The sequence below is a fragment of the Macrobrachium nipponense genome, chromosome 44 (genome assembly GCF_015104395.2).
Source record: "Macrobrachium nipponense isolate FS-2020 chromosome 44, ASM1510439v2, whole genome shotgun sequence".
NCBI lineage: Eukaryota > Metazoa > Arthropoda > Malacostraca > Decapoda > Palaemonidae > Macrobrachium > Macrobrachium nipponense.
Genome location: NC_087221.1, coordinates 38,111,084 through 38,123,464, shown reverse-complemented (window position 1 = coordinate 38,123,464; position 12,381 = coordinate 38,111,084). Strand labels below are relative to the sequence as shown.

General features: G+C 37.9%; 1 protein-coding gene across 1 annotated transcript in view; it reads left to right on the top strand.

Annotated features, from left to right (window-relative positions):
- LOC135204203 (glutamate receptor ionotropic, NMDA 2B-like) overlaps positions 1 to 12,381 on the top strand; it is a 654,480-nt gene that overhangs the window by 626,645 nt on the left and 15,454 nt on the right. Inside the window, exons 18-21 of the mRNA XM_064234292.1 lie at positions 2,030 to 2,265; positions 3,484 to 3,698; positions 6,094 to 6,177; positions 11,452 to 11,787. Coding sequence (XP_064090362.1) covers positions 2,030 to 2,265; positions 3,484 to 3,698; positions 6,094 to 6,177; positions 11,452 to 11,787 — 871 coding nt within the window. The remainder of the gene's footprint in view (positions 1 to 2,029; positions 2,266 to 3,483; positions 3,699 to 6,093; positions 6,178 to 11,451; positions 11,788 to 12,381) is intronic.

Genomic DNA, 12,381 nt, shown 5'->3' with positions numbered 1-12,381 from the left:
TCAGGAGGTCCATTGATACTTCACATGAAGACCAGGATTTATTATAAAACGTTTCGCACATCAACTTTGTGCATCTTCAGTCTGTTAAAAGAGAAATGTATATATTAAAAACTGAATATAAGGATTCATGTTAAAATGCAATTATATATGCACTTCTCTTTTAACAGACTGAAGATGCACAAAGTTGATGTGCGAAAACGTTTTATAATAAATTTTGGCCTTCATGTGGAGTATCAATGGACCTCCTGAACCTCTTAGATATATATATATATATATAATATATATATATATATATTATATATATATATATGTGTGTGTGTGTGTGTGTGTGTGTGTGTGTGTGTGTGTGTGTTTACACGCACATGAAAACCGTTTTTACCGACTGGAAATGGCTCCTGATGAAGGCAACAAGAGAGAGAGAGAGAGAGAGAGAGAGAGAGAGAGAGAGAGAGAGAAGGGTTGCGTGGTGTCGGTATCTTGCGCTGCTCTCACGCCAGGCTGTATGTATTAATCAATCAGCATCCTCCATCTGAGTCTCAATTTACTCCTGTTTAACATTTTATTTTTATTTTCCCTTTGTAACACTGATATCATTTTTAGTTGTCTCCCTTTCTTGCGAGTTGTTCCCTTCTTCTTCCTTCCCCCCCCCCCCCACCCCCATTTTTTTTTCCTCTGCCTGCAAGTTCATTATCATATAGATGGAGGCCAGATATAAACTTTGGTTGTTTTTTTTTGCTGCTGGTCACATCAAGGCGGTATTGTAAGTGTCGCCGGCTGCAAAACACATGCCATTATTCTCACCGTCTCTGTGGGGAAGCGCACACACGTACAGACAGTATTCATTCATATACATACATACATACATATAGATATATATATATATATATATATATATATATATATATATATATATATTATATATGTAGTATATATACACATATATACATATATATGTATATATGTATATTATATTTGTGTGTGTGTATATATATATATAGTGTGTGTGTGTATGTGTATGAATGTGTGTATATGAGATATAATAAGGAAAAACAAAAACAGACAGCAATTGAGATCTTGAATTGCGTTATAAAACCTACGATGAAAGTAAGTTAATTAACATACAAACAGTTTTTAAAAGGCTTAGGAGCACGATTAAGTTACTGTATAATGGAAAATAATACACTTTCAAATTTTGTACATATTAAACTGACTAAAGTAGTCCTTCGGGATGATGTAAACCGTAGCATAATAAACTTCATCTGAGGTTTTAAAAGTTGAAGAAGACACCTAATCCTTAGGTCTTGCGAGGTTTTGGCTTCGAGGGATAAGTATGGGCATATTTTGTCGGTAACAGACGACCAGACAAAGAAAGAATTCATGGAACAAAAGGACTTTGTATTGTAGCCGAGTAAAAATTCAAAGATGATTTACAAAAAATATTCCAGCTGAATTTGTATTTCCCGCAGGCAATTGTAGTTGTATTAAATATCGATAGACATTTAATTTAAAAAGTTTTGCTTGTGTGTGTGTGTTTTTTTTTTATTTATTTATTAACTGGAAGTGTGTGATTCAGTAAGACACCTGTACTTATTTTTAAGCTAATCGAAATTTTTTTTAGCCTATGAAATTGCAATTCTGCCTCCTATTGCAGGGTTGAGTTTTTTTTGTCATTAGCTCTTGCATAATTAGATATAGGACATTTCCATAGGATCGATGTGATAAGGTTGTTCAGGGGTCCCGACTTATCTAGTATGGTCAAGATGTGACGACAGTAATGGCCGAGGAAGAAAATAATTATAATAAAAAAACGAGAATGAATCCTGTATACTGATTAAATCATTAATGAGAGCACTTAGTTGAACGTGAACACTAAGTCACCATCGCCATCTTCCTATATTCGTCTTCGTTGATCATACCAAAAATACACTAGTTTAAGGGACTGGCCTAGCCATCAGGTGCACGGTTGCTGTGAATCTCCTGTAATCAACGCCTTTTTGTTTACCATCCTCATCCCCGTTTTCTGTTGCAGGCGACATCGAGCGTCTCCAGAGATTCTGGATGACGGGTACTTGCAAACCCAAGAAGCAGCAACGCCGGGCATCCGAACCGCTGGCCATCGAACAGTTTTTATCGGCTTACTTGCTGCTCGGAATCGGGATGGTCATAGCCATCGTGCTGCTGGCGCTCGAACACATATACTTCAAGTACGTCCGCAAACACCTGGCCAAGAAGGACAGCGGAGGATGCTGCGCTCTCGTCAGTTTGGTAAGTTCGATTTTGACGCGTTTACGAAGGTGCTTCGAAGGAACCTTTTTTTTTTTTCGAAATTAACGTAGGAGCGTAAATATTTTCTTCGGAAGTAAGAAAGGAACTTGAAACAGCGTCTTTAACTTGACTGAATTTTTTATTTAAGAGCTATTAAGAAGGACAATCTTTCGACATTTAGGCAGCTTGTGCAAGAAATTTTTTTTTTTAATCAAGCGAGATTGGGGATGAGATGTCATCCTGAGAAAAATTGCCAGGAAAGAAAAAGGAAAAAAATAATTTCATCTCTTCCTAAAACCCAGTTAAAGCTGATTTGCATACTTGGGAGAAATCTCATAACAGTCTATTTACGCCAACGTATTTTATAAGAGACCATTTGAATATCCAGATGTTGATTTAATGTCATTTCTCGTCCCATGCCATTTTATTAGCTCTCTCTCTCTCTCTCTCTCTCTCTCTCTCTCTCTCTCTCTCTCTCTCTCTCTCTCTCTCTCTGTTGGGTCTTGTGGGCCTCTTATGTTTTATTTCATGCGATTCCTATGTACCTTCTTTCCATTCATATCCTGAATAACTTGTGTGTTTTTAATCATCAAATTCCTTCCAAAAATGAAAAGTCCCTAATTATTAATCATGTGTTGAATTAGCTTCTTGTTCCTCCGACATGAATTTTTCAGTCGTCCGTCTCATCTCGGGCTCTTCTCTATTAAGCGAGTTCAGTGAACCTTCCCTTCTTAGAAGTGAATCTCTCTCTCTCTCTCTCTCTCTCTCTCTCTCTCTCTCTCTCTCTCAGATTAATCCCTCGTTTTTCGTTGATGGGGAAGGAAAAGTTTCGTTGATGGATATTTCTCTCTCTCTCTCTCTCTCTCTCTCTCTCTCTCTCTCTCTCTCTCTCTCTCTCACAGATTAATCCCTCGTATTCTGTTGATAGGGAAAAAAGTTCCGTTAGATGGATATTTCTCTCTCTCTCTCTCTCTCTCTCTCTCTCTCTCTCTCTCTCTCTCTCTCCTTTTTTTCCCGTTCCGGAACTACGAACCGTCAAACATTGACATACTGTTACACTAGACGTCAAACATTGACATCCTTTTACCTGCACACGTCAAACATTGACAATCCTGTACATTAAATGTATATGTAACGTATTGACAAGTCTCTCTCTCTCTCTCTCTCTCTCTCTCTCTCTTTCTCGGACCCTTCCCCGTCCCCACCTCCCTCCCGTAGAGTATGGGCAAATCCCTGACGTTCCGCGGAGCCGTGTACGAGGCGACGGACAAGCTCCGGCGACACCGGTGCCGCGACCCGCTGTGTGACACGCACATATGGAAGGTCAAGCACGAGCTGGACATGGCGCGCATGCGCATCAAGCAGCTGGAGAAGGAACTGGAGGCCAACGGCTGTAAACCCAATATCAAGAAAGGTCAGCAGCTGCCCCTCGGGTAAGTGTCAACAGCGTCTGTTGCAACCTCGTTCTGTTAGTTTTTTTTATATACAGTTCCTCGTCTTCTTTGTTGCTTCCTCTGGTTACATAATAAATACGTCACTTTAAAGTATTCTATTTAGTGGTTGTTTTTTTTTTAATACCATTATTCTCATTTTCTTTTTTATTAATCTATTTCGTATTATGGTTCTCATGCCTCTCTCTTCTCTTGATTTTCAATAAGGTCTTGGGTTTTATTGTCAGTTTCCCTCACCCCCACCCAACACGCCCCCTCCCCCCCTCCCCCCCTTCTTTCTTCTCCTCAATTTTCATGCCTGATAACATTTACCTTCCCTCCTTTAAATTGAGCACTTTTCTTTTTAACCTTACTTTTTTATTATTACTCATAGACTACGTATTTATTTCGGAGCACATTTTTTATATTTTGTTCCGGTTATTTCAGCGAGTCATTTCTTAAGCTGATGTCAAAATCATTCTCATGGCGATTTTTTTTTTTCTTGCTAAATTGCTCCATAAAACAATTCGCAGTAGAAGCAAATTCACCAGTAGTAATCCGTAAAATGAAGTAGCCGTGTATTTGGAGTATCAAAAGCTAAACAGACACTTTATTCAGTATTTTTTTGTAATATCTATTAAATTTTCGCATAAAATTTTGATGTAATACGAAACTTCAAAACTGTCAAAATAACTATCGTCAGTATTGTCAACGATGTTCAGAATAAAGCTTGAAATATGTCTGAATATGATGAAATTAACGTTAATTACTGTCTGAATATAATGAAATTAACGTTAATAACTGTCTGAATATAATGAAATTAACGTTAAATACTGTCAAAATATAATAAAAATAACGTTAATTACTGTTTGAATGTAATACCATTAATGTTTATTACTATCTGAATATAATAAAATTAGCGTTAAATTCTGTCTGAATATAATAAAATTAAGGTTGATTACTGTCTGAATATAAGAAAATTAACGTTAATTACAGTATCAGAGTCTTACAAATCTCCATCAGTTCCCTCCACGTAAAGTTACTATTTCTTCCCAGCGTATTAATTCACAGCCTTCACCGATTGAATTATGTCGAGGTATTTTGACGCCAGACGACGAAATGACGGTATTGTTTACAAATAGCTTAACTAAACCACAAAATCCTTTTCCAGTGCTTGATAAATTATGCTCTTGTATCTTTCATGATAATGATTTCGTGCCTGTGATTCATCGATCCACTATAAATGCCACAGATTGGTTCTGAAGTGTTTTAACATATGTCTAATGTCGTCTGTGCTTTATCCATCTCTATTATTCATTTTTTTGTTTTATATCTCTTGTTATCATTATTGACAATTAACTGAAATAACTTCCCTCCTCACCTCTTTAAAATGATTAAATTCCCTTCATGAAGAAACAAAAACCTTCCATTGCATTGTTTGCATTCAATTATGGATTTTGCCCGAGTTTTTTTTTTTTAACTATTAGTTGATATAGAAGCTGCTAATGTTTCCTGTTCTTTACACGTGTTCACTTGGTCTTAATATCCAGTGGCGCATTTATATATATATACACACTGTATGCACTCACATGGTCATAATTCATCGGTCCAGTCTTCTCTCACTACTGTAAATTCATACATATTCATGGCTCCCCCCAAAAAAATCACAACATGAAAAGCATGACAGATTTCCATCAAATACAACTATGTTGCTTCCTTATTAGGCGAAGACACAAGCCATGTCCACAAGGAATACAATAGCTACTACAATAGTTAATTCGCATGAACTTTGACAGTGTTTTTCTAGATTTATTTTCGATAGTGTGTGGCAACTATAGTGCACCTGCCTTTTGGGGTGGCCTTTGTCTTTGCTGAAAGTAAAAACACTATCATTTTTCCGTGTCTACACTAATGCTAACAGGCCCAACAAAAATCGCCATCTTCAAGTATTTCTTCTACTGTACTGAGACCCACCCAAATCACTACCATAAACACGGATGACAGTTGTAGACATGAGTGACTGAGGCTTTAACAGCTTCGCTTGAGCAATCCACTTTCACAGACATAGACTTGGATCTTTTCCAATCAATGTCTTAGTTATGGTCGGTTGAGACAGACTAACCTTTAGCAAGTGACCACTATGGGCATATCCCATAGAACTTTTAACAGCCTTTGAACTTCATCGCTCACTCTTCAAGACAGCCTGTTGAACCACTATCACCCTACTAACTCGATCACTGCTATAGACACGACAGTTGGAGCTACTAATTTCCCTTTAATTCAGCCAGTCACTTCCATACACACACACCCAATTGATCCTTCAACAGCCTCTAACTTCAGCCAATCACTGCCATAGACACGGCCTGTTGAGCCACTAACAGCCTCTTAACTTCGCCAGCGCTGTTAGTGCTGGCCCTCTGCTTGCCTGTTGCTGGACTCCGCCCTCAGATGACTCAACTTGGGTCAGGACCGTCAGTTTGGAGTGAGTCACCCAAAAAACCCATTTCCCGCATGACACCCTCTATATGAACAGTATGCCCGCATGGTAATGCCTGATCCTTCTGTTGTTTAGATACGAGTGGTTATTATTTTAGCACCTGTGTATGATCGTCTTTTTTATACACATGATCATGAGACAAGTGTTCCTGGTCTTTAGTAATATGCACAGGCATCTTGAAAGTGCTTGAGGAATTTTGATACTGAATATATTCTTGCATCTGTATCTATTGCCGTTGTCTGCCTCTGAAAATATATTCATTGCATGTTTTGTCCCCCACGATCTTTGCATTTGGGCACGATAATGGCCTGATATATTTGCATAAAAGTGTGATTAACGAAATTCGTGAAGGATTCCATGTTTGCATATTATGGAACCCCTCATCCTGAGCATTTGTGCATTTTGGAGTTAAATTATTATTGTTGTTATTGCTATCATCATTATTATTAATAATATTATTATTATTATGATTATTATTTTTTAAATTGTAAACTAAACTGGTCCACACACAGAGGAAAAGGCTATAACTGTTTTCCTGATGCTAATTATTCTTAAGGCTATCTTGGAGCAACATTAGCTCTTTTATTATAGGATCTGGAAAGGTTGGTCAAGGTGTTACCCGCTGCGTCAGCCGCTTGAATACCAGAACCTGAAGTATTGGTTGTTGAGGCTGTTTCTGTGTAGAAGTTGAAATAGTAATTATCCTCGTTTTCAGAGTATGCCCTGGTATTTTAGATCCTCTTATAAGTGTTGTAACCTAATACATTATTTTATAACCTCTGACGGTGAGTTTGAAAGCGATAGTAAAAAGTATAATGTAATACAGAACCTAATGTCGTTCTTGTTGGTAGAAGTAAAGAGATGATTTGTTCATGGCATCATTCTCCCTAACTTTCTACATCGCTTTCCCGGCGCCATTCACTTCCAAGGAGGATGTGTGTTAAGTCCTTCTTTATATTCTGTATTAACGTAAGCATGCATATTCACCAACCAGCAAATCCACTATACTTGACACCAGCACTGTAGGTATAAATTCACCTTGCTAAAAAAATATTTAGTTTATATCTTAGCCTTTCAGTGTATGAACTCTTATCTGTGACATCCACTTGCATCGTGAGTCAATGAGAACTATTAGTTTAGCATGTTGTGAGCTCTGGTTGACCTTAAATTTTGTATTACATTTTCCTTAAATGACAGTGTAACATCAGTAAGTTCGGTTTAATCAGATCTATTTAGTCAGATCTACAGCCTTTGAAATTGTCTGACGAGGATTGTAGTGGTAGATCCAGACACATAGAAAATCCTAACAAAATTACAAACCTGTTCGTTGACACGAATATTGTAAGTCTTCGGTTCGGTCTTCAGTACAAAACTGGCTGTATATTATGAGCGCTTGTTTAGCATGTTTCATATAACATGAGCTAACGTAACACCCAGTCTTTTTTGCTTACTCGGGGAGTAAGCTTACAAACTGCTTTGTTGTTATTGTTGTGAGGAGGGGTAGGAAACCCTAAAAAAAAGTCTGAAAAAGGTGTTACACGTTGTGTTAAAGATACAGGAATTTTAGGATAGGATATTTATGATTTATTTATTAGAATGAAAATGTAAAAAATAAATGATGTGCACATTAAATAGTACAAAAAAAAATTTCTAATAAAATATAACATTTATTTTAATTTTCGTTGGTGAAACAACGCTCTATTTGACCGTTGATTTTAGCACGCGCCCGAAGTAAGCTGGAGGTCGGATCATGCCTTGTTTCTCATAACTTTGGTTCCGTGGGCGACCCCATTGGCTCTCTCCCCCACTGTTTTATAGCAACTGTGCTTTTGTAACACTATGAAATGTATCACACCTACATTGTATAATGTCTTTCACATCTGCCCTTACTGAAGAAAAATTAAATAGCTGTTGCTTGGCCTAATAATGTTAGGCTTGTAGGCTCTGTAGGGGGTAGTGTCGTCAGTGGACCTCATGCGGTTCTGTGCAGCGAGCCTTCGGCCCCTAGCTGCAACCACTTTCGTTCCCTTTACTGTACCTCCTTTCATATTCTCTTTCTTCATCTTACTTTCCACCCTCTCCTTGTTCAAGAGGCCATGCTGGTTGAAGGCTGATTTGATCAATATTGACCAACCTAAAAAAAAAAAAAAACATCAGTTTAAAACGTTAATATCGTTCACCTTAGATCAACAATGGCGCTACGTCAATATTATTATTCTTTAAGAGTTAAGGCCAAAATGACATGCAGCTTTATGGCCTTTATTAAGACAGGTCCCAACGAAGCAGGAGGAAGAAGCCTTCTGACAGGAAGAACTTGTGATTTCAGGCAGCTGCAAGCTTTGTACACATGTAGTTCACTAAAGACATGCAGTGTTCCCCCGTATTCGCGGGGGATGTGTACCCCTCCCACGAATAGCTGGAATCCGCAAATAGTTGAAACCCCTATAAAAATGCTTAAAACGGCCTATTTTTGTTAGTTAAACTCAAGAAAAGCCCACTAAAAAATTTTATACCTGTTTTTCTTTTTAATATTTTTATGGCAAAAAGTGCATTTTATGATGAAGTTGATAAAAAAAAAAAGAATTTATAGATATTTCTCATAGAAAAATACCGCGAATGCGTGCATTCCCGCGAATAATGGGTAGATATGGTCCATAAGAAATCCGCCAATGCCAAGAACGCGAATATGGGGGTCCACTGTACTTTGATGCATGTTAATAACCGATTAGGAGGTTAATATTCATAATCTTACCTTAAAAGTATTTATAGGCTTACAAAAATATCTTGTCATAACCTGAGTTGAATATAAACCTATCTAAAAGTAAGATTCGGGATAACTACTAATTTAAACGCTCTAAAAAATAAGATATAAACTAAAATATATCTTTTTTTTTATATCCTGCCCAATTCTTTTGCCTTTCCTGTACTTGTCAGCCACACATCGGGTTTTTAGCACGATGCTGTTGCTTTCAAAAAACCACCGTAATTTGCTGGTCAGTGTTTCCCCTGCATGAACCTTCATTCCCAAGCTTCCAGTTGTGATGCTGCGCACTTTTTGTTGCTTCCGTCGTTTCGTTTCGACCAAAAAAATTAATCCAACGAAATGGATGATGATTTTCCCTAATTCAGGTTGTGCACAGTAAGTTTCATTAGTTAGGTTTCATTATTTTGTAGACATTATTCATAACAAAGGTTTGGTCTATTAAATAAGGTTTAGTCTATTAACTAAGGTTTGGTCGTACAACGACTTTTCCAGACATCCTGGACGGTTTTCTGAATTTTTTTTTTATAATAATATGCATATATTATAAATATGCAGGAACATATAGCACGTGTTTTGTAGTTTTCACTTTAAGTTAGATTGTATACATACCGGTATATTAATACGTTCATCCGTATAACGAACACATCTTTGCGCATAAATTTATTTTTACAAATACTAACACACACATGCACGCATTTATTAGTATTAATAATGATTTTGAATAACAAGTCTCTCCAGATAGAGTCAGATGGATTTCAACCTTTGCAGAATTATCATGCTTTGAATTTCATCACAGTTTTGGTTATAAGAACTTTTTTTAGTAGCATGATTACCATTTAAGAATTCATATGCTGAGAAGAATATAGTCAGTCGCCACTCCAAGCGAGCAAAGGTGGTTACTGTTTCAGGAATGGCGTGATGTGAGAATAGAGTTTAAAAAAAAAAAAAACTATGAATTGATGGTAAGAGATCATATTGAAGCACATATTGTAGCTGGATTAATCCCAGCATCCTCGTCAGTTGTCACTACCATAGAGGAGAAATGGTTCAGCAATCCCTTCTACTTATAAGTAAGTGTCCAATACTCAGAGTGGCGACTGGCTTTGTCCTACCTCGGGGTAGAGCGATTATTAGTTGGGGATATTTTAGTCATTTTAGTGTTGTATATTTAAAAATGTAATGTAAATCAAAGTCTGACATCAGTACAGAAAGGCTCCAGAGCTGGGTAGATTTGCAACCCAGAATCATTGCTGATACAAGTGTTCATGTTTTGAAGTTCTTTCTGGCCGGAAACTTGGTTAGCTTATACTATAACATGCCTGCCTGTAACACAATGATATTTGATGTTTTCTCGCTTAATGATCAGATATTTGTCGGGAATTAATTTTCGCATTGAATTTTATGTTATTTTGCAATCTCAAGTCGTAATAAGTTGCGAAAAGATAGTCAGATATATGGGAAGTTGTTTGTCTCTGCCTTATAAGGAAGGAAATGTCAAAAGACTTTCGCTGAAGGCCACGCAAGACTCACAAGCTGCGATCATTGACACAGACCTGAAGATTGTAAATCTTGCTTGGTAAGTTTACTACTTTCATCAAATTGATATTCCCTGGGTAACATGATCCCCTTTGCAGTATGGTAAAAGCCAGTGTATTTTGAAGATTATTGAAGTAATTCCAAAGGTATGAGGCTAGGGGCTTCATTCAAAAACACCCTAACTAATAAACTGATGGTGAGCAGATCTGTAACATCCCCTCCTAAGGTAGGGTCGACAGAAAAAGGATTATGAGTAAAATTCTGAAACTGACCTTGCATATGGACTTACTGTAGTAAAGTATATATATCCTATTTACACTGTGATTCCAAAGGCATGAGGCTATGAACCTCATTCAAAAGCACCTTAGCTAGTAAATTGATGGTCAGCAGATCTGTAACATCCCCTCCTGAGGGTCCACAGAGAAAGGTTTTATGAGCAAAATGCTGAAACTGACCTTGCAAATGGACTTACTGTAGTAACGTATGTATATCCCATTTACACTGTATAGACCTCACATAGACGTAGGTAACTTCTTTGTAAGGGGTAAGGAACTCCATTTACACTGTTTAAACCTCCATTTACACACTTTAGACCTCATATAGACTTAGGTAACTTTTTTGTAAGAGGTAATCCCCTCCTGAGGGGCCACAGAGAAAGGTTTTTGAGTAAAATGCTGAAACTGACCTTGCAGATGGACTTACTGTAGAAAAGTATGTATATCCCATTTAAACTGTTTATACCTCATGTAGACTTAGGTAACTTCTTTGGTAAGGAGCTTTGGTAATGACTTGACCGACGTATCCTGCAATCGCTCATCGTCAGAATATAAGCGAGCTGACGCATACCTGTATGAGTATTATACTTTAATGAAAGAAATAGCGTAGTCTTATTTCCTGGTCATTCAGTAATGCATTTCAGCAAATGTCTGACACCCGATTCACATTTGCAACTTTTGCAGCGTAACAAGCAGCCAACAACAGCAGCAGCAGCATCAGCAGCAGCAGCAACAGCAACAACAACAGCAACAGCAGCAGCCTCTGCAGCAGCAACAGCGCCCCCAGCACGAGATATTCCAGCACCACCAGCACCACCCCCAGCCCCCCCACCAGCAGCAGCAGCAGGCGCACCACCACCATCACCACCAGCTGTACAGGCGCCACGACCTCACCCGAAACCACGTGGTGTCCACTGAAAGGCTAGAGACTGTGCTTTCGGATATCCCCGCTCCCCCACCTCAAAGAAAACGGAGCTACGAGTATAGATCACCCGATAGCCCCCTGGAAGGACTTCTTAGGTGCATGTAACCACGGTGGTTGTTTCTCCTCGTGGGGGCCAGGGAAGAGGGTTTCCCCGCTTTGCTCTTTATTCTTATTTGCTCTCCTTTTACCGTCACTTACAAACCGATGGAGTCGGAACATTGGAGTGTGTGCTTTAGTAAAGCACTCAGAATGAAGTCGAGAGACGAAGCGCTATATATAGGCATGGTTTTTCAGGAATGTAGTACTAGATTTATTCGGTTTTGTTTTTATTCTTTAGAGTGATGTTTTTTTTTTTTATTTATTTATTTCTTTGGCGTCTGTAATTTTCACAGATTCCTCGCGAACCATAATATTCAAAATATACGAGAATGCAAAAATTATTTTTTACGTAGATTTTAAAGAGATCTTGTGAGGATTTTTTTTTTCTGAGAAACGGAATGCTGCTTCTTTCTAGCGCAGATTTTTTTACTTTTACTTTTTCTTGCACATTAGAGGTGCCAGCGCTTCCTGTAGCCTCGGCGAGATACTCTTGTATATCTTTTGCAGCATGAAGGCTTTACGACAGCTGCTTTCCTTTATCTATAAAAAATTTTGTGTACAGTAAAAGTAATTCACTAGAAAGGGAAATA